We start from the raw sequence: 25,200 nt of genomic DNA on the forward strand, positions 1-25,200 counted from the left end.
ACGTCCGTGGAGTGACGCAGCTGCGGGTCAGAGGCGGCAGCAAAATGGCGGCTCCAGAGGAGCGGGAGCTGTCGGCGGAGCAGACTGAGAAACTGCTCCAGTTCCAGGTGCAGGACTCGGGCAAGGTGGATGGGTGGAAGGTAGCGGACAGAGCCAGGCCAGCCGCCCCGGCGAGAGCCCGACCTTTCCGTCCCTTAGGGGCTTCTAGCGCGGGGGGTGGCCAAAAGGAGCGGCGGCAGCTTGGCCTGATTTTTTTGCTGGACCTGGGATGGCGGCGGGGCCATGGGAGGCAGCGGGGTGGGAGTGGGAGTGGAAGCAGTTTTTTTCCGTGGAAGCGTTTTGCGTAGAGTGGCCACGCCCGGGCCTAAGTGAGCGGATGACCAGGAGCCTAGGGACGACTCCGCTTGGACGTGAATCCCGTCCCCGTGAGAGCCCTACTTTAGTGGGTGGGGGTAGGTTCGTTTCCATGAAGAATTTAGAGAGAACTGCAATTTAAAGTCCGTGAGGTAGGTCTGTAGGCTGGTAAACACGTCGGAAAAATAGGTCTTTTTCTAGGGGAGGGCTGGTGGTTGCATTTTGTCAACGAAGTTAATAGCAGCTATTTATACATTAGACAGCCTTTCTCAACCAGCTGCCTTCGAGATATTTGGACTGCAACTCCCGTCATCTCTGGCCATTAGCCATGCTGACCGGGATTATGGAACTTGTAGTACAAAACAGCTGGAGAGTATCCGGTTGGGGAAGGCCACACTTTAGGATGGTTAAGGAAAACAGGAAATGAGTCAGTACACCTGTATAGGAGACGAGCATACCAGTCTATTCCAAATTGGTTAATAAGGGTGCTTGTAAAAATGCTTGTTCACCTGTGCTGTGGGGGTGGCAAATAAGTTCACATAGAGCCCAGTCTTACATGTATTTGCTTGGATGTAAGCTCTGCTGAGTTCAATGGGTCCCTGCTTGCAAGTATGAGGGTATAGCTGCTGTACAGATCCTTATCTGTAGGGCACTACATCATTGTAATAAAAAATAAATAAAAGCGAACAGATCATTTTTCAGTTCGTTATTCCCTGATAGCCAGCACTGTTTGGCAACAACTTCCAGAGTAATTGGCAATTGTGAGAATTCTTGTTTGATTTAATAGCTTGAATATATATGAGGATTTTCTAAAAGTAGAAAGGAACCCATTGATGATCCATCCCTATCAAATCAAACTACTTTTATAACCCAGATTGTGCTGTGGCTTCAAACATTACAACTTATGGTTGACTTGTATTTAGCCTTTATAGCAGAAGTATGCAACTCAATGCTGTCCAGATGTTTTGTTCTAAAGCTTCCATGAACCCTAGCCAGCATGGCCAATGTTTCGAGATGATGGGAAATGTAGTCCAAAACATCTGGAGGGAATCAGGTTGCCTACTCCTGCTTTATACTAATTCTTGGAAGGTTTGGTTGTTAGTTTGACTCCTATAAATTTATGGGAAACCTCGTCCTATACCCTTCAGTTCTGCTCTTAATGTTATAACCTTCCAAACATGAGTAATATAGTTCTGGCATTTTTAGCATAGTTAAAATGTTGGTTTTCTTTTTACTGACTGCTTAGGGAGCATAACCAAGAGCAGCATTAACAAGTTGCTATATGAATTTGGATAGAAGTTGAGTATGATGTGAAAAATTAGCATATTGTTGCAAGGGAGCTGGATAGATCTTTTGGGGGTGGGGGGAAAGACAGTACCAATTCTAAGTCCCCAAATCAACCACTGTATGTTTCTTCATCCCAGCAGTCCTAGGGACAGTTCCAGCTGGAACTTAATAATGACAGCACCTATTAGAGCCTACTTTCTAGTTCTGCTATCCCTGCCTACATCCCATCATAAAATGTGACTTAGGGCAGACTCCATGGCTTCAACATAAGATGGCTTTCCACCTTCCCTGCTTTGTTTATCATTTAGCTTGATTAGGAGTTCTGGAGAATTTAAAAGCTTGCATTCTATTTTGTGACATTTTGGTTGGCCTAATAGAAGTATAGCCTAAATATGGATTGTGGAACTATATTATCTGTTTTTTGTACTCTGCTTTCACTATAGCTTGTTTGAGAAAAATAATTTGATAATCTTGGTGAGCAGAAACTGACTTGTGAAGGACTATGTATTTATTTAATGTAATATGTCTGTTCACACCCTGATTCAGTTATATATAACAGACTGTATAATCACTCTTACAAGGTACAATTTCATACTGAATAGACAGAGTGTTCCAGTTGCGTATATAAGATATTCTCTGTGCATTTTTGGATGACCAGCATTCTTAGATGTTACTCTAGTCTTTCTACATTTCCCCCATTAGCTAAAGTGTAATTGACAACACTGAAACAAGCAAGTATCTGTTTCATTCTGGTAGTTTGTAAAATCTTTAAACAAATACTAATTGATTACACACATTTAAAATAGAAATCTGGGAAGATCGCAGATTGTTTTTGTTCTTTTCTGCTGGAGTAAAACTTGGTGTTTTTGAAATGCCTCCCGGGAGCTAGTGCTGGTGGACTGTCAAACTGCTTGTAGTTGAATTGAAGGATTTTTGGTGCCGTGTAGTAAGTTTTAATAGGCACTACCTTACTTACTAGTAACTTGGATAAGAAGCACTTTAACTTTATTGATACTATTTTGTCTCCATTTATAACTTAAAACAAATCTGTTTTCTAGTATCCAGAAAAAAATACTTTCTGGACATAAACTTAATTACTCTTTTATAAATAACATTGTGTTTGTTTGAGAAAATGACTTAAAATTAGCACATTATTAGGTGTCCTCAAATAGAAGTTACTCTAATAACATACAGCTGTGGTTCTTATGCTGTGCTCAAAAACATGCAAGCATAGAAGGTCATTTGTTTAGCACTGCAGGATCACAAGACACTTCGAGCATAATGTAATGAAACATGTGTTAACAGCTTAGGGCATGTGTGAGGACCAATAGCAGGGAAGGAGTATTCCCTTCCCCCCCCCCCCAACTTTGAGTATTAAAGTGCAATAGCATTGTCTAGAAAATGAGAACCTACAGATTGTTTCAAGCACTCAGGCACTATAAAAGAAGCCCCAGAGCCAAGAACAATTTGAAGGAGCCTCATGGTGGAGTAAAGTACATCTTAAGTGCTGTATATTATGACAAGAGACAAAGCAGTGAGAAAGAGGGACTTCATCCTATTTTTATACTGTAGGAGCAGCAAACATGTATCTAAATTTGTGTTCTGTCAGGTTTATCCTTAAGCATATTGCTGGAAATAAACTGGCTGTTATGCTTGTGTAAAGAAGAATACATTTATCCAATTGAACTACTAGGATGGTGTTGTAGAATATGATTGTTATTTATGATGGCCTTCCCGATCCCAGTGCCCTCCAAATGTGTTGAAGTATAACTCCCATCACCTCCCACCAGAATTGGCTGGGGGTGATCAGAGTTGTAGTCAACACATCTGGAGGGGACTGGATTGGGGAAGGCTGATTGATAAATGGTTGATATGTATTTTCTATTAGATTTTTTTCTGTTTTGTGTAAACCCTTTGGTATCTCTATGTGGCTAATGTTGATTATTGAAATTTTGTACTTCAAGAGTTGAAACACATCTTACTACTTATGAGTAGTGAGAAATTTTTGAGCCCCCTTAAGAAATCTGTTGCATGATCTGATCAAAGTTGAGCACGTTAATTCCCATTTATTTCAGTGGAAATTATAAACATGTGCTTAAGTCTCTCTTATTTAAACCATAAAACTGCTTAACTTTGGTTTGTTCCCCTGGATTTCAAGGAACAATGGGGTTAATAGAGGCATGGGAGACCTTCCCTTCCATTGCCTGTGCTGGTGTTTCCCCTTTCAGCATCTTCTACGGCCAGCCAGTCCCTCTTCTTTCAGTACTAGGGAAAGTATATCAGTTCTTTTAACCCTAGAGAGAATGCACCACTTTTCTATAATTGTGTAGCTGTTTTCCAAGCAGTTCAGCTTGTCTTCATCTATCCAAGTTCTTACCTTAGGCTTAAAGGGTTGAATCAGTACATTACTAGGGAGAACCATGTTCCCTCCAAAATGAGTTTGGAAGCATCTCTGCTTTCCCCTGGCAAATGGCTTTTGTATTTCAAGCAGTGGCAATACTTTCTACCATTGTGAATTAAAGTTTGTGATGTGGGGGAGAAGCAATCTACTTCAAACTATTGAAATGTTGACTAAAGATCTTTCAGTGCAATATCTGTGAGTCTATGAGAAATGTTACCAAATTGTTTCTGAGAATGGCTTCATGTTTACAGTCTTCGGTCACTGCAGCTTGAGTGAGAACAAATTACCTAAAGCTTGGCTTTTGTTCTGCTAGAAGTCAGGTGCTCTTCACCTTGGGAACATAATTCTCTGGAATTTGGCAGTGGTTTGGGAATAGCTATAGAGCCTGTCACCGGAAGCATGGAAATGTATCTTTTATATGACATATTAGAATAAAACTACATATGTTAAATCCATGAATGCTTTTAAAACGTATAGGTTTTTTTAAAAAAATCACAGAAGGCCCAATCAGGTTTTGGGAAATCCCCTGCTCCTCAGGACCATTGCTATCCCAATCTTGCTGCCCCCTCAGCTGTTTAGAAAAAAATTAGGCATGGTAAATGCATTTGCACACCTAACACTAAATCTGATTTCCTCCTTGGTCTTGAGTCTATACTCAAAAGCAAGATTTTAAAACTCTGAAATCTCTAAAATCTGCAGTTTCTCCCTGCTTATTTAAATTTCAGCTTTCATGGTGCTTTAGATCTCTCAGTCCATCTCCAGCTGTATATTTGTTACAAAGCATAGTTAGAATATTAACATTTGTTTATGAACAGTGATGTGTTATTGCTGATGTATAGGCATATGTAAGTAGACTGGTATTTTTGTATATGAACTCCTTGTGAGGTGCTTTGGTGTTTTTTGTCTAAAAAGTGGCATAAAAATGAATTTTACGTTCATAATAAATATTTTGTTGGTGTGTGCCAACCCAGGGAGAATAGATAGGTTTTGCAATCAATGCAATTTTGTCCCAACTGCATTCCTTCTCTGTAGGAATTAATGTCAACCATACATTTAATATGGGCAAAAGTAAAGGTGCACTGATAGAGACTAAACATAAGCCTTGCACTCTGGTGAGCCCACTACTGAAGCCAGTTTTGTTTTGACCCAGTTCATAGCCCTCTTAAATGGATCCATAGAAATAAGTGGGAATGACTGAGAACTGCACCACTTGAGATCTGCATAGCCCCTACCCTAGATTCCATTTCCTGTTTACACTAGAGTGTGGTAAATATGAAAGCAAAGAAGTAGCATTTATTCACACACAAAATGTGTGTGTGTGTGTGTGTGTGTGTGTGTGTGTGTGTGTGTATGACATGGTATAACTTTAGAGTTACCTTTTTTAATAAAGAAACTATCCTTCTCACATTGGGAGAGAAATTATTCACATCAGTGACAGGGCAGGTGTAAATTTCCCCATGTATTCAAGGATCAGGAGGATAGCTCCAATCTGTCCCTTTTTTTAATCTCTCCCAGTATTGGAGCTCCCACATTGGAGAGGTGAGTGATGTGGAACTTTCTGCAGACACTGGTAGTGGTGATGGCCTGAGGTTGAATTGACCTCAAGGGGACCCCTGACTTGTGTGATGGGGGAAGGGCAGAGAAAAAAGTAGTTCTCGCCATCACTCCTCTTACCCTGTATTGCTACTCCTTTGTTGTGGCAGTGATCACCCCTGAATAGGACATGTTGACACCTCCACCAGTGCCTCCTGCCTCCGTGGAACCAGCTTTGGGCTGCCGCTGCAGCCCCTCTGTTTAATGCAGGAATCTCCCAGCTAGAATAGAGGGGGGTGAGATAAGTCTACTGTGTATGTATTGGGACAGGGGAAGGGGCATGGATGATGTACACAACCTGGGTTGTGTCCTGTCATATTACTTTGTAATCCACCATGATCTGCTATGTGTTGTAAAATTCATGTGTTAAGCTGATCTTCATTGTTCTCTCTGCCCCACTCTCCAGAGTAGTAAAAACTTAATGGGGCAGTAAAGACTGAGATTTTTCCTAATGTACTGCAAGTATCCTTGGCATATACCATACCAACTCTGTTGTTTTCTGCAGGATACTAGGAGTTAAAGAAATACATTTTTTGAATAACCATAGTGGGCAGCCCTCTAAATTCCATATAAATTTAACTTACATATTCAGTTTGACTTGCATCTAACAAATATTCCAGTGTTGAAAACGGGCATAATGTTAGTTGTGCAACTTCCTTGTTAATAAAATAGGTAGCTTTTAATAACTGGTAAAAAATCTTTTCTTAGAACAAATAATGTAGGTGAGGAGAAGGGACATATTTTGAGGTGATGTTTTTAGAAACTGAAATGGATAATTTCATGGGCAGTATCCAAAAGAGCACAGCTGCTAACATAAATTACATTGCACTAGCATAAACTACTCAAGCACAATGCCAGTAGCATTAGCTGGTATGCTTATTTCCCAGGGAAGTCCTTCAATACAAGGGAATGGAGGGGGGACTTGGAATCCCAGATGGAAATGTACTCATCAGGTTTAGTGATCTAACTTTATGGCTGTCATTGAGCCATGGAATCAGTTCTCAAGAATTTGATGATAACAGAATTCAGTATTTCAGACAGCATCTTTACAGGCCATTTGTGTGAGAAATGTTCTAGTGCCTGCAGAAGAGCAGCATTAGGTGATAGTTCCCTGTCTCTATTTTCTGACATGGATTAAATCAGACATAACTGTTAAAAATGTAATGGGCAAAGAGACATCTATACAAAAGCTGTCATTTTCTCAGGATGCCATATTCAGCCAAATATTACACTATACTGATGAGGAGTGAGGGAGTGTATTGAACTGTGATTTATGCTAAAGTGTATATAGCATAAACAAAGGGTGGGTGGAAGGTAAATCAGGGCCTAGTAGTAGATCTCTGGGTGATTTGAAGTAGATCAGAAAGTAGTAGTTTAACAGTGGCAAAAACAAAATGACATCCCTTCCTGCAATTATACTACAGAAATTAAGAAAGCCTTTTGTGTGTGTGGGGGGGATAACTAGGTGCAAATATTGTGCGGAAGGACTGTGAGCTCAGTTAAGTTCTGATACCAAGAACAAATTCTTGGAATTGGAATTCTTTAATTCTTTGTGTATGTCTTCTATGCCTACCTCTGCTTGGTGGGCTTCTCGAAATTCTAGTAAAAAACAAAAGTAGATCCTAAAAGGGTAAAGCCTCAACCCCTGGCTAACAGTGCCCATTTGTCTTTAACCTTTGAGACACACATGAAAACACTGTTAATGCGATGGTACTTGTTTTCCTCATCTAAAGCTACTACAGTCCTTTACATTATTTTTAAACGGAGAAACGTCTGGCATCCAATTTTACTGCACATGGCAGCAGTTCTAGATGCATAGAAGAGCACAAACGAGCTTTTGAACCTTGTACATTTGTAAACAGTGGAAGCATTTTAAGTTCATTGAAAAGGTCAACATGCAGCCTAGAAATGTGAAGAGACAATAAGTACACATCTATTCATGCAAATGATTGAGAAAAGTATCTAAATTTGTTGAGTTTTGATTTTAGGGCTTATTTGTAAGATGTACGCTATTAGTACCAGGGGAGGAAGAATTTGGATTCTTTCATTAACTGTAAATGTTATAAGAAATTACCTTTTATTGGAAAGAGAAAGGACACCAGAATCATTTATTTATTTTATTTATTTTATTTAAGGATTTTTATGCTGCCATTCAGCCAAAAAAGGCTCTCATGGCGGCTTACAAAAGTTATTTCTTGACAGTCCCTGCCCACAGGCTTACAATCTAAAAGACATGACACATCATGGGAACATTCATTAATAATTTTAATACCAAAACCAGATAAAGATTTGACTGTCCCAGATTCATACAGACCTATTTCATTAATAAACCAAGATGCTAAAATTTTCTCAACTATTTTAGCAAGGTGGTTGAATAAATTTATAGGTGAATATATAGGGGAAGATCAATGTGGATTTGTAGCAGGTAGACAAATGCACAATTTAGTGGGAAGAGTTTTAAATGCAATACAGGTGATAAAAAAGTCTAAGGTTAAAGCGGGAATTCTGGCATTGGATATCTTCAAGGCTTTTGACTGTGTGAGCTGGCAAGCTCTAAAGATGGTTCTAAATAAAATGGGATTTGGAAATAAATTTAAAGCTGTAATAGAACAGTTGTACTCTCAAAATACAGCTGTAGTGGTAGTGAATGATGGTGTGACGGATAAGATACGACTAGCCAGAGGGACAAGGCAAGGATGTCCACTCTCGCCGGTCCTGTTTGTAATGGTAATGGAATTTTTGGCGAATGCAATAAGAGAAGATGAGGAGATCGAAGGAATAGGTAGTATGAAAAAAATAAAACTGAATATGTTTGCAGATGATACTCTGCTAACCATTAAGAATCCAATAGAAAAGATGGGGAGAATTAAATAGCAATTGAGAGAATTTGAGGATATTACTGGGTTAAGAATAAATTGGTCCAAATCAGAAATGATGTTGTTTAATTATACTAAAAAGGAAGAGAAGGACTGGGAAGAAAAGGGAAGAGAAATGAGAGTTAAGGAAAAGATTAGATATTTGGGAATAAAAATTACACAGAATTTAGAGAGCTTAGAGAAAGAGAATTTAAATACTTTAAAAAAAGAGATTTTAGTAAAATTGGAAAAATATAAAAGATTAAATTTATCCTGGTTTGGAAGAATAGCATTAATAAAAATGAAGATTTTAGCAAAGATCAATTTTGTGTTTAGGATGCTACCAATAAAAATTTCAGAATTAGAGATAAAAAGTTGGCAAAGTATTATAAATAATTATTGTAATGGAGATAAGAAAGCGAGGGTAAATAAAAGTAAATGGTATTTAAGTCAAAAAAAGGGAGGATTGGGTCTCCCAAATATTAAACTATATTATGTAGCTAACAGATTAAGACACATTGTGGAGGCAATTATAGGAATAGGAGAATTAGATTGGATGGAGGATAAAACTACAAGTAATACAGAGATCAATCTGGAAAATGTATTTTTCAGGGAAGGAAAAAAAAATGGGTAGAAAGCATAGGTAACCCGCTCTTAAGGTTTCACTGGGAAATTTGGAGCAAATATAAAGGGGAGCTGCTTCCAAGCAGCTCCCCTTTGTCACCGGTAATAATGTTAAAAAAAATCCCGGAGTAATTAAAGAGTAGATTAAGTAAAGTTTTAATAGAAAAAAATAAAATGAAATTAAAGGAATGGTTAAGAGGAATGAATACAAGAGAAGATATGGAAGAGGTCCTTAAAGATAAAAATTAACTTGGTTAAATTATTGGCAATTAGAACAGTGGACTAAAAAGTGGGTAAGAGACAACGGAGATTGTAGAGAATTGACGAAGTTTGAGGAATTAATAGTTAAGAAAGAAAACGATAGGGGGAAAAGAACAGCATCAAAAGGGTTGATGAGTGAAATATAGAATATTGGTGGAGAAAGGGTTGATGGATACTTCAGGTAAAATGGTTTGGGAGACAGATTTGAATGTACAAATAGGACAACAGGGCTGGGAGGGACTATGGAAACAAAGGGCGTTGAGAAATATGTCGATAAGAATAAAAGAGAATTATTTTAAAATTATATGGAGGTGGTACCTAACTCCGGTTAGATTAAACAAGATAAATAATCAGCAATCAGCAAACTGTTGGAGAGGATGTGGGGGAAAAGGAACGTATTTACATATGTGGTGGGAATGCAACTATGTACAAAAATTTTGGAAGATGGTGTTTTTGGAGATTGAAGAAATTGTGGGAATGAAGATAGAACGAACACCAAAAGTTGCATTACTGTCACTATTTGAAGATTTAAAATGTAAAAAAGAAATTAAGGAACTGATAACGAATTTGCTGACTGCAGCAAGATTGATTGTAGCTAGGAACTGGAAGATTCAAGAGGAATATTCTATTGAAGAATGGTATAAAGAAGGATGGGATATAGCTATTAATGATAAATTGACATGTAATATTAAATGGAGAAGAGGTATAGCTAAAACAAATGATTTTGAAGGAATTTGGAAACAGTTCCTAATATTTGTGTTTTCTAAGGGAAGTGGGAAACCACCAGCAGAAGAAAGTATGAGATTTTGGAATCAGGAATGAGATCCCGAGGTGGGGGGTGCACTTGTATGTTAAGTTTGATTATGTTACTCAGATAAGATATTATGTATTCAACATTTATTCAACATTTATGTAGTGTGTTGTTGTTTTTTAATTGTTATTGTGTATGTTTAAGTATTGTAGGAAAAAAAAATTTTTTAAAAAAGAAATTACCTTTTAAAGTCTAATTTGGTGATTCAGTGGTTTGCAGAGCAAAGCTTATTACCTGACATGTCCAGCACAATTGAAGGTTGAGCAAAGATGAAACAAGACCAAGAATACCAGCTTAACAGGCAGAGTGGAATGCTACAGCTTGAGGGCTTTTGTTGAATGATTTCTTTATGCCTGCATGTATTGGTTCAGTGCTTGATGGCATTATGGATAGTGGCATTAAAACCTTGGAGAAGGAATATCCAGTGTTGTTCCAATGTTTGATATAACTATGAATTCATGGCTACAAAGAGAAGATTGGAGATGAATAATAATTTGGTCAAAGAATGCTGAGAAATTAAAAGCTCAAAATAAACTAGGAAAAAGTGCTAATGAAAGGAAGTAAAAGCCTTCTTAATCATAGCGCTGTAACTCAAATCAGGGCTGCTCTTTATAAATAAAACAGGTGGAGAATGTGAAGACTTTAAGTTCGATGTGACAGATATCCAGCGTATGAAAGTGTAATTTTAATGTAATCTTAGGTTAAAATTGTACTCATCATTCTAAACAAATGTGCACCTCATTTGAAAGAAAATATGTGTGTGTTCAAACTTTAAGTTGTTTCCTTGCATGTCCATGGCTTGTGCTGTCTTCTTAGATATGTGTCAAGTTTGTATTTTTGTTCCTGTCCTGTGTGTCTCACCCTGGGGTCTCCAACAGAGTGCCTGAGCACACCAATGTACCCATGAGCACGTCTCTTGTTGCCTGCCAGGCTCCCTGCCCTTCCTGACCTGTTTTATATCTTAAGTTTTTCTTAAAATTTAAAAACAATGAGTCTGTGATGGCATGTTGGAAAGTGATCTGCTGCCATCCAGTGCCAACTTATTTGGTTTCAAAAGAGTGGTTTTGTGCTTTGGCACTCAGACCTCACCTCTGTCTTATACCTAGGTTTTGGAGCAAATTACTTTTGCTTTAGTCTCATCAGTTTGCCTTCAGGGAAATGAGTGTTTTGTGACAGCTGATGCCCACCATGGCAGCCATTTTATGAATAGATGTCCCCCAAGGCAGCCATTTTGTGAAAGCACCCATAACACACACTCAAAATTCCAATTGTAGCCAGTTATCCAAAAAGGTTGCTGAATCCTGTTCTAGTCTGTTCTGTGTTGTTATGCCCAGAATAGAATTTAGTTCTTCTCCAGTCCATAAACAAGGAATTAGTGACAGCCCCCTGTTTAATGGGAAAAGGGATGAAACACTGTTTTGAAGTCTGGCGATAGTTATTACAACATCCAGACAAAATATGGTTGTGCTGCAACTGTAAGCATGCATTATCACTTATGATTAAATGCATATTGCAATAGCAAAGGAGGAGAAAATTGTGGTAGTCTGTGTGGGCAAGGACAGTTGATAAGATTACTCTGAGCTCAGTGAGACATAACAGGGAAAGGAATGGTGGAAAACACTGGCAATACTAATGGTTGGGCTAGTTCAAAGCTAGTGTCCAGCCTGAGTAAAATATTAATATTGTGCTTAATGCCTCTCCACAAAAGTCAATTTTTGTTTCTGCAAAAGTAGTTTGTACCGGATCAGTTATGCAGTTTAACATTTTTTGTTTTTGATGGTATAAGTAGCGAAAAATACCAGTGCAAAATGACAAGATACCACTGGCAAAAGAGGGAATACTGGTATGAGTTCATATGTTTTTGTGGTTTTTAATTTTTGTATATTGTTTTTAAATGTTTTATCTTATGTGTTTTATCTTCAGCCATGGGGCGGTATACAAATGCAATAAATAAATAAAATAAAATAAAATAAATATGGTAGAAAACAGCACCCACTAGAAGTATCACTCGTAAAGAAAGAATTACTCTGAAGCATTTCAAGAATTGGGGCACTTGGTCTCAGTCTTGAAAAGCTAAGCATCACTTCCCTAGTAATAGTGTCAAAAGCAAAGGTTTTCTCCATGTTTTTTCAAAGTTCAGAACAAAAAACAAGGCAGGTATTAAGTATAAAGTAAGTTTGCCATATGTTCTTGAATTGTTTTGACTGTTTGTTTCTTTTGTGAAGTAGTTTATAAACACCTTATCTTTGACAGATTTGTGAAGAGAAGTGGGTTAAATGAAAAACTTCGATTAAAGCAATGCCTTGTGTTTTGATTTGAGTTAAGTTCCTCCACTCCCTTTTGTCCTAGGATTTGACTGGCATCGAGTCCATGGACCAATGTCGCCATACACTGGAACAACACAACTGGAACATAGAGGTACTGTACCACTTGGGCTTGCTTATTGCGCTGATTAACGTAGTGACACTGCATCTACAAAGTCAGACCTTGTCCTGTGGAATAAATTGGCGATGGATCCTTCTCAGGCTATGCTAGTTACAATCAGGACAATATATACAATGAGCTTAAAAAACAAAATCCAGGTTCTTCACCAGGATCATTCATATTTTGCAACCTCTATAGATCATACAAATGCAAATGCTCCCTGATTCTACACCATGTGTCAATTTTGTTACTCAGCAGAATTCTGATAATTATAAGGGGAGGCAAGGAGCTGAGCAAAGTATTGCAGTCCTGCTCTCTACTTCTCGGTGTTTTGGAAGCATATTTCGTTGCTGAACTGAATTCATCCCAGTTGTATATTTAAAATAACTCTGAATACTTACTGAAAAATGAAGTCCTTACATTTTATTCTGTTCATTGGTGTGTGTGTTTTTAACAGGCAAGCATATCTGCAACTTTCTGTTCCTTAATGTTTCACCTCCCCAAATCCAGGCTTCATTAACTGTTGTGAGTGCTTCTAGCCATACCTTGGGACATTCAAAGTGTAGGGGACATCTTGTGTAGGGACATCTCATGAGGCACGATCTTATTATCAATTAAGATTTCTGAATGGTATCTTCTATACTGCAAACTAAAAGAATGCCTAAGTCCTTTACGTGGCCCAAGATAATTCATCAAGGTGACATTCAGAATAATTCAGATGTTTCCTGTTGACTCGTCTTTTTTGGTCCTCCTTCCATAGGCAGCTGTTCAGGACCGATTGAATGAACAAGAGGGTGTCCCAAGTGTCTTCAATCCACCACCTCCTCGACCGCTACAAGTCAACACTGCTGACCATAGGATCTACAGCTATGTTGTTTCAAGGCCGCAGCCAAGGGCAGGTTATTTTATCATTGAGTTTAGATTAAATACAATAGGTTGTGTTCTCTGTGACTAATACTATGAAAAAGAAAGCACCTAGAAGAAAAAATACTTTTCCTGCAAGTTTTCTGAGTCTTGGAAGTGTTTAAATATTGTCAACTGTGTTCAACTTTAGTGGGATTTTCTTCCTATAGAACACTGGACTTTTGTAAAGATCCTTTATTCTTTCCATAACTGGTGTAATACGTTTTGTCATGCTGTTGTAAATTGTGAAAGCAGAACTGTTTCCCAACATGCACACTTGCAGAAAAATAACTTTGTTGCATTGCACTTTAGAAGTGATGGTATTTTTAATTTTTATCTCTCTAGGTGGTTAAAAATCTCTTTAGTAACCAATAAACTATAATCTCTGTATATGAGGGAAAGTCTTGTGAAGTAGGCCTTAGTTAACTACCAATTTTTTAATGTATGTACGTTAAATAAGTGCTGTCATCTCCATTTTAAAAACATAGGAATCAGGTGAGATCTAAAAGCTGAGATATGCTCCAAGCTGATTGGAGGGAAGCAATCAGTGGTTTCCAAGCTTGTGTTGAAACCTTTCAGCAATATATCTGCTGCTTGGTAAAAGGCATTCAACCTGTTCTTAAAAGGAATGTAGTAATAAGTACCTAACTCTCTCTTTGTCATTTCAGGGCTTGTTAGGCTGGGGTTACTATTTGATAATGCTTCCATTCCGATTTACATATTACACATTACTTGATATATTTAGGTAAGTCCAAACTTAGTTCATGTTTCTATAGGTTGATCTTACTGCATTATTCTAACGTTTGCCATCACTCACTGGCTAAGATGTCTGACATTCTATGGCAGAGGTGAGTGGGAAGGCTGCAAACTGGTTTTCTGGTGGACGGGTCGCCCATTAATCACCAGACACTGGTAATCTTGCAAAGATGCTGGGCTAGGTGAAACTTGCTGCGACCCAGTCTTTTCCATTTTCCATTGTTAAAGTTGTCTGCTAGGGATATATTAAGGCATAACTAATCTGTGTTAATAGATCCTGAATATGGATTTTTGTTTTGTAAACTTAAATCACTCCAATAGGCCTTGGGGATACTAGTTAAAAAAAATAAAAATAGAACACATAGGACTGACATCAGCCCACTCATGTTCTCGAGGTGCTAGATATCTAGTAAGCTGATACTTTAATTTTATATGCTTTCCTAGGTTTGCTTTGCGTTTCATACGCCCTGATCCTCGTAGTCGGGTCACTGACCCTGTGGGTGACATTGTTTCATTCATTCATATGTTTGAAGAAAAATATGGAAGAATACATCCTGTCTTCTACCAGGGAACATACAGTCAGGTTGGTGCAAGAAGTTGACTCAGAGATATGTGGGCTTGTCCTACTGGTGTTATTTGTTTTGAAGAGGGGATTCTTGCAGTCTCAATCTTCTGTTTTACCTCTTCTAAGAGTGCACTTAGGTGCAGCATCTTGATATAGAGCAATTGGTTGTCAGGAGACACCTGATTGAAGGGCATATCCAGGTTTAACTACTGTATTTGTTCTGGAGCAACACTTTTGGACAAGGAGAGCCAGGGGAAAGCAGTTTTAGATCTCCTTTCCCAAATGAAGGTTTGCTGTGCATCATGGTGTGGTGATTCCCTTGGCGCAGTCTTTCCCTGTATGTTACATGGAAGCAGAGTGATCTTCTGATGAAATGGCACTACTTCTTAACTTAGGCACTCTGGATTTCGTCTCCCTAAAATGTCTCCTGTCCTTTCACTCAAGGCACTGAATGATGCCAAAAGGGAGTTACGCTTCCTCCTTGTTTACCTTCATGGTGATGACCACCAGGACACTGATGAATTCTGTCGGTAGGTTAGTTTAGATTTTTTTTAAAATAAGTCATGATATGCGTGGGTTCTGTATTTGGCTTCAAGTAAGTTGTCATTTATCCTCTCTCTGCAGCAACACACTCTGTGCACCTGAAGTGATCTCCCTCATAAATACCAGGATGCTTTTCTGGGCTTGTTCCACAAATAAGCCAGAAGGATACAGAGGTAAATGTCCTGATGCCAATTCTGCCTTGATTTAACACTTTTTCTAAAAAAGAAAAGAAAAATACACATGGCATTTAAACTGTTTAGTTGGGCATATTCTAAATTAAGTGTACATTGGATTGCATCTTATGCTGCAATCTTATGTGTACTTCCTAGAAAAGAAATCCCATTGAACACGGTGGGGGATGCTCCACCTCTGTTTAGGAAGCTGAATTAATTCTTTGCATCTATCTTCACTGCAAAAGATGTAGGGCCGATACTGTTCCTGAATTGACATTTTCAGAAAGGAAGTCTGAGAAACTGAGACAAATAGTGGTGACAAGATAAGAAGTTTTAGGCCTTATTGACAAATTGAAAGCAAAGAAACCACTGAGTCCAGATAGTATCCACCTAGTTCTTAAAGAGTTCAAATGTGAAATAGCTTATCTTCTAACAAAAACATGTCCCTAAAGTCGGCCTCTGTGTCTGAGGACTGGAAAGTGGCCAATTTTTAAAAAAGGGATCATAGGTGATCTAGGAAATAGCAGACCAATTAGCTTAACATCGGTTCCGGATAAAGGGGTGGAAAGTGGTATTAAAGATAAAATTATCAAGCATGTAGAAGGACATATCTTGCTCAAGCGGACTCAGTATGTCTTCTGCAAAAGAAAAGTCCTGTCTCACCTTTTGGAGTTCTTGGAGAGTGTGAACAAGCCTGTGTATAGGGGTGATCTTGTAGACATTGTCTTTGACAAAGTTCCTCATCAAAGACTCCTGAGCAGACTTGATAGTCACAAGATAAGGAGCAGGGTGGTCTTATGGATCAGTAACTGGTTAAAGAACAGAAAGTGGATAGAAGGAATAAATGGACAGGCCTTCCAATTGAGGGATGTAAACAGTGGGGTCCCACAGGGATATGTGCTTTTTAACATCCATAAATGATTTGGAGTGAGGTATTATTATATTTATTATTTATTTAGCACCATGAATGTACATGGTGCAGCACCAAATTGTTTAAGGTGTTAAAACAAAAAAAAAGGACAGTGAAGAGCTCCCAAAGGATTGCTAGAAACTGGCAGAGTGGGCATTAAAATGGTAAATGGAGTTCAATGTAATTGAGTATTGTGTTGCACACAAGGGCCAAAAATCCAGACTTCACATATATGCTGATGTGGTCTGAGCTGGCAGTGACTGACCAGGAATGGGAACTTGGGGTTGGGGTGAACAGCTTGATGAAAATATTGAACCAGGGTGGCTGCTATGAAAAAGGCAAATTCCATGTTGTGAATCAGGAAATGAATTGAAAATAAAATGCCAGTATCATAATGTTTTTATCCAAATCGCTGATGTGACCACACTTTGAATGCTTTGCACAGTTCTGATCACTGAATCTCAAAAAGAATATCACAAATCTGGGAAGGGAGAAGGAAGAATATTACAGAGCTGGAAGGGGGAAGAAAAGGGCAACCACAATGCTCAAGGAGCAATTCCCCTGTGAGAAAAGGATACAATGTTTGAGGTGATAGAAGTGTATAAAATTATGCATTGGGTGGAGAAAGTAGACGGGGAGAAGTTTTTCTCCTCTCATAATACTGGAACCTAAGGTCATCCAATTAAGTTCAAGGGTAAAAAATAAACGAGAAATAAAAGGAAGTCCTTCACATAGTGAACCGCCCAGAGAGCTTCGGCTATTGGGCGGTATAAAAATGTAATAAATAAATAAATAAATACATAGTGCATAGTTAAATTATGGAAATTGCTGCCACAAGTTGGCCACTAACTCAGACTGCTTTGCGGGGATTAGACAAATTCATGAAGGATAAGGCTAGCTGTGGCTGCTAGTCATGATGGCTAACTATTACTTCCAAGATCAATACCAAGATCAATACCAATTGCTGGGCACCATGAGCAGGTGGGTGCTATGGTGCTTATGCCATACTTGTGGGATTCTCATAGACATCTAGTTGTCCACTGTGGGAACAGAAAGCTGGACTTTGGTCTAATTCACTAGTTGTTTGTATTCATCTGTCAAAATAAGCTCTTAATTGGAGCAGCTTTGCTCCTGTTCTGCCTCCCTTTACTATAAGGTGAACAAACCATACCATACTTTTTTTCTAGAGCTTTTGGATTATGATTGAACTGCTTCCCTCTTAAACTATTGAGGCTGTGCTGTGTTTATTTTTGTATGTTTTTTAAAAAAATGTCATTCTTACTTATTTAGTTACTGCATTTATATCCCACCTTTTTTACTCCAAGGACCCCTAGGCGGCGTACATCCTCCTCCTCCTCCTCTCCATTTTATTAGAAATGTTGTTAGCCATCTTGAATACTATTTGAATGGAATGGGCAGGGTATAAATACTTCAGTATGCAGACTGATACAAGCTAGAATCTGCATCGCATTTTCAATTTGGCTACAAGTTCCCCACCCCAGATCTAAAATGTTATGCTGTGTGATAGTCCATGGATGGAAGTTGGCTGAATTCTAATTATTCCCTATCTGGTATCCCTAATTTCTCATTGAGTTCTGAGATGACTCCCCACCCTATTACTGAATGATGTTATACAGAGTAGTGTGTTAGATAGACGAATGGTCTGACTGCATTTATGGCAGCTTCATACGTTCAAAATGGCTTGTGTACTGAGATTTTCAATAGTGACAGTGTTCTTATACATTTGTCTCAGTATCTCAGGCTCTACGTGAGAACACCTACCCATTCCTGGCAATGATCATGTTGAAAGATCGCAGAATGACTGTAGTTGGAAGATTAGAAGGCCTCATCCAACCTGATGATCTCATTAACCAGTTGACATTCATCATGGATGCCAATCAGACATACCTGGTGTCTGAGCGCATGGAAAGGTACTAGGCTAAAAACAGGGATACCATCTCTCTCTTCACCCTTCACTCCACCCCAAAGTACTTAATGGGTTTGTGTTGGGTCATCCTCAATCAAATGTTCCCAAAAATGGCTTCCAGTGACCAGGACCTGTAGGGTATTGGATTCTTCAAAGCAATCCATTTCTGGGCTCAGTGTATGAGAATGGATTTGGGCAAGAACGCAGGGCAGTGGTTGAGGGAAACGTCTCCAAAAAGATCACTTACCTTAAATTTCCTAGTCTACAGCTCCTCAATGCTCAGCTGTGTGCAGAGAACTCTTCACACAAGGTGGGAGGAGCACATTAGAAATTGCTGTAGTGCTGTGAACTGCAGACATAACATCTGGTACGTAGTCATAATGGGGACAAAATGGAAGCCTTCCCAATTTGAAACACACACCCTCCTAAAAACAATCTGAAATTACTGCTCTAGATCCTATGGGTATTGTCCTAACAGTTTTTATTTGGTTTTTATTAGAGAAGAGAGAAATCAAACTCAGGTCCTGAGACAGCAGCAGGATGAGGCATACCTGGCTTCCTTACGAGCAGATCAGGAGAAGGAACGCAAAAAAAAGGAAGAGCGTGAGAAGAAGAGGAGAAAGGAGGAGGAGGTGCAGCAGCAGAAACTGGCGGAGGAGAGACGGCAACGGGTGAGAAGCGAATGTGTCAATAGCAGTGAATCACAGGACTTGGTTGCAATTTTCACAATGGGAATCGGTGCCACAGCTTCAGAGTACTTCTTGTACTGGTTCTTGTAGCCTGGCTCATCACTGCCAGTGAAGCAGTAGGCATTTTGGAAATGGGGAAGGGGTGCAGTTACCAGTTTCTACAAGGCCATTTCCAGTTGATTAGTTTATATTTCACAGTACAATGTAAAACAAGGAGCTTTTTCCCAGTTCATTAATTTACATCTTCAATAAATACAGAACACATGCAATCTAAGGGGTTTTGCAAAGAGATTAGTAAACATTGTTTAGAGTACCTAAACCAGGTATAGGAGACCTTCTTTTAAGTTGAGGGCCACATTCCCTTTGGGGGGGGGGGAAATGGGCAGGACTGGATCTGATGGTGGGTGTGACCAATGCTAAAAGAGAGCGGGTCACACCCCATTCACGTTCAGCCATCCCCATCCAGCACATTCACTCTCCATCTATCTCCCTACCTCCCCAGTGCAGGAGTTAGACTTAAGAAAAAAGGCCCCATTTGTGTGAGGGCGACCTTTTTTCCTGAGCTTAGTTGCTACGTGGGGATTAACCTTTCCCTCCCCACCTGCTACCCTCTAAAAATCCCCTCTACTCCCCAGCAATTGGATTTTGGGGCAGGGGCAGAAAAGTCCCATTTTCATTATTTTCCCAAACTGAATTGCTGCCTGGGGTGGAAGTGCTGAAGAGGAGAGACTTACGGCCGGATTCACAGACTCCATGGGGCAGAAGTTCCCCACCCTACCCCTTAAAACTGTATATATAGTAGATTTAGATATAATATTCAGAACTGCAGATTTGTCAATCCTTTAAAATCAGAACATTGTCTGCAGCCTATTTGGAAGGATCTTTAAGAGTCAAGGCAGGATTTCCTATGCTTTTAAACAATCCTGATCGCTTGCTCCTCCTTGAGAAACATCTTTGAAATATCGAAGGAAAGGAGACTTCTACCATCCTTAAATTACATGTGAGAGAGGTAGCCTTGTTCACAGTTCTAAATTCTCTTCAGTGAACAATTTTTGATGCAGTTTGTAATGATATTGTGTCTGCCTTTGCTACCCAAGTCTTACATTGTGATGAAAATACTTATACCATCTCATGTTGTAACATGTAAGAACATGCATTTTCATTAGTTGAACCCATACTATCAGCACCTTACTATATAGAATTCAGACCACATACATGTATTTTCATACTTTACCAATTATACCTTTTAACTTGAACAGGTATCATTGTTTAAATTTGTCTAGAGTTTCTCCTTCTCCATTAATACAATTGCTGTATATTATAATACAATTGCTGCATATTACAGTATAAAGCAGAAATGGTTTGTTGCCAGATGCATATATTAGTCTCCATTCTCATGGTGGTTGTAACTCAAATCACCTTTTTACTGCTGCTGATAACTTTTAGGGTGCTTGGCGTTTCAGCATGAGATTTCAGGCAAGTCTCTTTTCTAAGTGTCAACTTTGTATGGTGCTTGTTTCATGGATGGGTTATTACACAGTGGCCCAGTCTGCACAATTGCTGTGGCTTAAACAATCCGCAGTGGCTTGTTTAAGCCCCAGCAGGCATAATTTTCTCAGCATGTTGTATCATCCAAACCAGGCAGCATGGCTTCTTGTAAGGGGAAACAACCCTCAAATGGCCTGTTATTGAGTTATTTGAAGGTTTTCCCACCCTCCTACAAGCCACACTGCCAGGGTTTGGACGTGCCAAGGCAGGGAATTAGGCAAATTCTGCATAGCGCATGCCAACAGATGTCATGGCTTACGCAAACCATGACCTTGTTTAAGCTGTGGTTAAAGTTGGTGGTTCTGTATGTCTTTTAGCGTATACTTTAGGAAAGAAGTGTAAAGATGGAAGTCTTCATGTGATAATTTAATTTCTTTGACTCTGCCATTGGTATATTAAAACATATGTTTTAATGGGAATCTACTAGCAAAACTATGTTTTCATTTGGAAAATGGGTTGTCCTTTAGAATACCTGCAAAACTGTTTATCTTTCAATAGGAATAGTTAAACAGTATCAGTGTTACCAATGAAAAGTCATTGCAACTGCAAATTGATAGCTTATCCTTTTGATAATTACATTTCTCCTTATTCCCAGGGTCCGGTTTTTTTAAAAACTCACTTCCTTTCTCCCAAGGAGAGGATACAGCAGAAACCAGTGTACATGTCATACCTTTCTACTGGAAGACTGATAAAGCGCATAAATGGAGTGCAGCCCAGTGCTTCTAATGGAGCATAACCCAGCCAAAGTTCCAATGAGTACCTTTGAAGAGTTTTAAGTGCATGATTTGACTCCCATTGAATTCAGTAGGGTGTAAAAGAGCTTAACTCTGAATTGGATATACATAGTGGTTGGTACTCTTCATAGCCTTGCAACCTTTTTAATCTCTTGCAGGAATTCTGCATTTCTGCAATTTGTCCTTGTCTAGGGAATCAAATTTTGTTAAGTGTTGGAGCTTCTGCTTGTTGTTCACGTGTTCATTTTATCCCTGCAGACTTTGCAGGAGGAGAAGGAACGAAAATCTGAATGCCTTCCTCCAGAGCCGCATCCTGATGACCCAGAAAGTGTCAAGATCATCTTCAAAATGCCCAATGACTCCAGGGTGGAGAGGCGATTCCATTTTGCGCAGTCTTTAACAGTAAGAATGGGACAGAGATTCCTAGCTTTGTGGATGACAAATTATGGGTGACTGGAGAACAAATATTTCAGTTCTTAAACTGCCTAATTCACAGGATATTTAAACAGATAAAGGAAAACCCAGTCAGCAGTGGGGTGGAAATGGTGGAGCTGCCTGAAGCAAAGCAGAATTATATTCTTTTGTAATGCTTCCTATTGTAAAATTCTTATCCTACCAAGATCCCTGCAGACTAGATTAAGCTGAGGTTCATAGAGGGATTCAGACCTGGATCTCCCACATGGAAACCCACCCCTCTTTCTGTTGCACCAAGCAATGGGCTGGATTCAGAGTATCCCTGCAGCCCCTAGAGCCTTGGAGGAGGTTTTCGGGGGGTAATAGAGATAAGGAAGAATTGTCAGGAATTTCCTGCCGCCCCTCCCTCTTCCTTCCAGTGGCAAAGCCCCATGGGAACTCTGGATCCAGGCCAATGTCTCTGTGAAAATATGGGATGACTTATTGCTTTCATTTTATAGTTAATTGGTATGTTGTGCTTTCTTGGTGGAGGTTTCTATATTGACCTTTAAGGTTCCCTGATTATTACAAAATAGTGGATATTCTTCCAGTAAGAGGTTGTTGTAGTAATGTGAGAATCTGTGCTTCCTGCCAGCTGTTACTAGGCATCCCTGTTAGCAAGAACAATCCTTTGGCAAATGATTGTCTCCTGCTTTCCCAGGTGATCCATGACTTCCTATTCTCTTTGAAAGAGAGCCCGGAGAAGTTCCAGATTGAGGCCAACTTCCCCCGCCGTGTCTTGCCCTGCCTTCCTACAGAGGAGTGGCCTAACCCACCCACGCTGCAAGAAGCTGGACTCAGCCACACGGAAGTTCTTTTTGTGCAGGACCTCACGGACGATTGACACTTTTCCGAACTAGAGAGATGGAAAGAGAGATTCCTATTATAATACAATATTTTTTTTAAAGACTGCTGCGTACAAATGAGGGATCAGAGACTATGTGGCCTGGGCCAGCCACGTCATGTGTCTGCACTGTCGGGAGAAACTGCACACACTTGGGCACACTCCACCCCTTTTTTTACATTCAGAGGGCAAATGGGAGGGGCCACAATTGCCCTCCCAAGAGAGGGTCAGAAACGGCAGCTCTTGGTAAATATTGCTTTTATTGGAGATGATATACCCCACATTCTGACATTAGGAAATCTGATGTTTTGCTGCTTGTGACAACTAAAGGACCGTACCTGTGGGCCAGGTTGAGATCTTCTGCCCTGATTGGGGGGAGACAGGCAGAGGGTTGTTTCTTCCAGCTTCTCACTCTGTATAAATCTATTAAATATTTCTTTTGCTTTGTAATGACCAAAGGAGAATGAGGGTAACAATGTTTGTTTTTGTTTTTTTTTAATCAGGAGCTGGTTGACATTCTTAACAACAGGGGCTCTTCTTCTTCTCCAGGGTTCTTAGCCTGCGTAGTGTAATAAATTCTGCCTCTAGTGTGCCTGTGCTAACACCTTTGACTGTCAGTGTCTTAATGCCTACACAGACTGTACCTGGCCCAGATGCACCACATAGATTTAATGGCCTGACCCAAAGTGTGCAGACACAATTGAAGAGGCTAAATTCCCTTAGGTTATATTATAACTTCAAACTGGATTAGAAACTTTTATGTGCAGCCTCTGGGCTCACTCCGGAAGAGCCTTTGATTGTGCCTGTGTGAGATACGCCCAGTCTCACCACATGAGGTATCTTGAGTAGTGACTGAAAGAAAGGTAGAAAAGTTAAACTAACTTCTAAACAAGGACTGTAGACTTTTTTTCTAAGTCAGGTGAGTAGTACCCTGTCATTTCATCCATGCTAATGGGTATACTGCCTGCCTGCCTGCCTCCCTCCCTGCCTGCCTGCCTAGAAAAGTCTAAATGATGAGCAAGCATTATAAGGTAGAGCTCTAAAGGGCTATACACAGTTCTGCAGAGCATAGAGCTCCCTCGCATGACTGCAGCCTTTGGGTTGGTTCCAGACCTGCCTCCATGAAGACAACCGGGATCCAGCAGAGGCTTCCCTCTTGAGCCCAGGTGGGCAACTTTAGGCCCTCTACATGTTTTGGGCTATAACTCCCATCAGCTCTAGCCAACATATCCAGTGGGGAGGGAGGATGGGAGCTGTAGGCCAAAATGCCTGGAGGACCACAAGTTGCCCATCCCTGCATTAGATGAAGGGGGTTGGGTCGCAATTTTCTCCCAATTCCCCCTGCAACCCTCTGGAACAGCCCAGGAGATGGCATTGGGGACTGCAGGGGAAATTTGAGAGAATGCTGCCCTGGCCCTTTTCATCCTGAGCTAATAAAACGCAACTGAGTGCAAGCCTGGCGCCATCTCATTATCTATACTAGATGTAGGGAAATTAAGCCTGCCCCATCATACATTGGGGCGTTCATGAGGTCAGGAAGGCAGGCTGCCTTCTCATCGTTCCAGCTAATAAGAACACCATTTCTCAGTTGTATATACTTGGGCTTGTGGAAGAGCACAAACATGCTTTATTCATGGAACTTACTGGGTTCTTGTCGATCTCCTTGAAATAGAGGAGCCTCCACCCACTTGCTACTGTGTATATTGGAGCTAATCTTGCCTCCTGTGAATCAGCACCATTTGGAATCTGAGCTGGACTCATGAAATACAGTATTACTTTTATTTGCCAGACTTAGCTTCCATTCTATTTTGTTTGACTTGATCAGAAGCACAAGAAAACTGGATTTTCCGCATGTCATTTTGATGTATGAATTCAGAAAAAATCTGAGTAAGATTTGTAGGAGACTTTAGGAGAAAAAGGACAATGTCTTCCTGTGGGATGGGATACAGACTTAAGATGGGCCTAGCTCTCTGTGCAGAGGCCTATGTGTAGTACAGTCTTTGTCCTTCAGTTAGTGTGAGTGCACACACATGTGTATACTAATATATACTTAGTTTTTACACAAAATGATCTGATGGTAGTCACAGTGTAATGCAGTTTCCTAGCTACTGCCAAAGATTGAGGCAATCTCTTTCAGTGGTGGGGGTTGCCCCAGTCTCATTCCTTGAGGACATGACCATTTTGATGCCTGTTACAAAAATGGTAAGTGATCATGTGGAATTCCTAAATGGAACAGAGCCCTCTTCTGTACAGCCTAAACCTTAGCCTTGTAGCCCTTGTTAAAAAGACAGAAGATGTGTGTGTGTGTTACTTTCCATAGAAAGCAAAACGTGAGAATTATTTCATGGGAATCATGTACAGAACTCTAGCTGCTGCAATTGCACTACTGGATGGGATAATCTTAATTTTGAAAACTTGGTGCTGAACTATGGAGGTAGCCAGGTTTGTTTGATCTTATATCTGCCACATACTCTCGTATTGTCTCCATGCTTGGAGTCTGATTTTATTTTTTTATTGTTTACAGCTTAAGGAGTGTGGAGGTGAG

General features: G+C 39.8%; 1 protein-coding gene across 1 annotated transcript; it reads left to right on the top strand.

The window, feature by feature from the left end:
- On the top strand, positions 1–24,445 carry FAF2 (Fas associated factor family member 2). Its single transcript, XM_063120952.1, has 11 exons — positions 1–107; positions 12,536–12,604; positions 13,371–13,505; positions 14,182–14,258; positions 14,714–14,852; positions 15,279–15,364; positions 15,459–15,550; positions 18,214–18,391; positions 18,887–19,058; positions 21,617–21,760; positions 22,473–24,445. Exons 1-11 carry the CDS (start codon positions 45–47, stop codon positions 22,653–22,655), a joined length of 1,338 nt encoding a protein of 445 aa, XP_062977022.1. The 5' UTR covers positions 1–44; the 3' UTR covers positions 22,656–24,445.
- The last annotated feature ends 755 nt before the right edge of the window (positions 24,446–25,200 follow it).

The sequence above is a fragment of the Elgaria multicarinata genome, chromosome 3, assembly GCF_023053635.1.
Source record: "Elgaria multicarinata webbii isolate HBS135686 ecotype San Diego chromosome 3, rElgMul1.1.pri, whole genome shotgun sequence".
NCBI classification, from domain to species: domain Eukaryota; kingdom Metazoa; phylum Chordata; class Lepidosauria; order Squamata; family Anguidae; genus Elgaria; species Elgaria multicarinata.

What these genes read in the sequence shown, in the direction of transcription:
- FAF2 (XM_063120952.1), top strand. Translation starts at nt 45, where the DNA reads ATGGCGGCTCCAGAGGAGCGGGAGCTGTCGGCGGAGCAGACTGAGAAA. An exon ending in TTTCAAGGCCGCAGCCAAGG is followed by an intron (nt 13,506 to 14,181) that starts GCAGGTTATTTT and finishes TTGTCATTTCAG; the next exon opens with GGCTTGTTAGGCTGGGGTTA. An exon ending in TAAGCCAGAAGGATACAGAG is followed by an intron (nt 15,551 to 18,213) that starts GTAAATGTCCTG and finishes CATTTGTCTCAG; the next exon opens with TATCTCAGGCTCTACGTGAG.